Source organism: Macadamia integrifolia, chromosome 9 (genome assembly GCF_013358625.1).
Source record: "Macadamia integrifolia cultivar HAES 741 chromosome 9, SCU_Mint_v3, whole genome shotgun sequence".
Classification (NCBI taxonomy): Eukaryota; Viridiplantae; Streptophyta; class Magnoliopsida; order Proteales; family Proteaceae; genus Macadamia; species Macadamia integrifolia.
Window position 1 is genome coordinate 20,721,526 of NC_056565.1, and position 1,159 is coordinate 20,722,684.

At 37.4% G+C, this 1,159-nt stretch overlaps 1 protein-coding gene across 1 annotated transcript in view; it reads right to left on the reverse strand.

The window, feature by feature from the left end:
- Positions 1 to 172: 172 nt before the first annotated feature.
- Positions 173 to 1,159, reverse strand: part of LOC122088898 (beta-galactosidase 1-like) — a 7,394-nt gene continuing 6,407 nt past the window's right edge. The window contains exon 19 of the mRNA XM_042658261.1: positions 173 to 832. Within this exon, the coding sequence (XP_042514195.1) occupies positions 722 to 832 (111 nt within the window). The 3' untranslated portion in view covers positions 173 to 721. The remainder of the gene's footprint in view (positions 833 to 1,159) is intronic.

A 1,159-nucleotide genomic window follows, 5' to 3' on the forward strand; every position in this document is an offset into this window, starting at 1 on the left:
AAATAAAACCATTGTGATACTGATGACTACGATTGCTTTAGGGGTCAATCACTGATGATGAAGTTTGAGTTTGAAAGTCTCTAGTGGTAATCAATTCTTGAAAGTAATTCATGAAAAGCATTGCAGTTTATGACAAGTTTGCAGAATGTCTGATTGGATGCAAGATGCAAAATACAGGAACAATCTGTCTGTGTGTAGACTTGACGACAGAATTTTATTGCTATTACAATGCTTAAAGACTCTGAAATAAGCTAGACTTTTATTGCTATTGGCACTTGTTCATACAAAGATAAAGCAATCAGAAAAAGAAAAAAAAAAGGAAAAAAATTCCCCCCCCCTCACAAGTCACAAGCCAACAGGTTGCCCCTAGTTTCAATCTGAGGAATGAACATTTTGCAACATGTGCGCAAAATCTAACATCTCAATGTGCCCCAATAAGACCCTGCAGCCTCTGTATTATTATTACGTAAAAGGCTGTTTGACAAACATCATCTAGTTTATGTACATGATGCTTCTTCAAACTCATCTTCACAATCTATACTGGCTCTGGCAAAATGGTGTGTTGAATGTCAACTTCACCCTGTCCCAGAACCAAAACCAATGGCTTGACAACCAGGGACGTGTACACTTGAATTATCAAGAAAACCTTATTAAGATTTTATGTACCAAAGAAGAATAAATTTGTGATCTTCATTTGATGTATTGTGAATGTTGTTAGCCATCATTTGCAGACTGCCTCCACAGAAAGCTTCTTCCTGGTGCTTGGACAGGGATCCCCTCCAAAGACCTCAGGAGCTATTGTTATTGAGCATAATTGCTGCCCAATACACCTCTGCAAAAGAGCCTTACTGTGAGAGAGAGAGAGAGAGAGAGAGAGAGAGAGAGAGCTGTAAAGACCTGCCCACTGACTTGGCAACTCATGTATCCAAAACCTCCCCCCACCCCATCAGAAAAATAAAAAAAAGAACTTTGCAACTTATGAGTATTATCTAATTTTTAATCTTTCTAATTATTGTTTCAGAAGTCATGAATGGACAGCACTTCTTTCTTGGAGTTGGTTTGGGAGCATCTTTCACAATCAAACTTTTATCATAAAATGAGATAAAAAGATTGAAAAAGCACCTACTTTAGTGTGTGCATTTTTTTTTTTTTTTGGGGA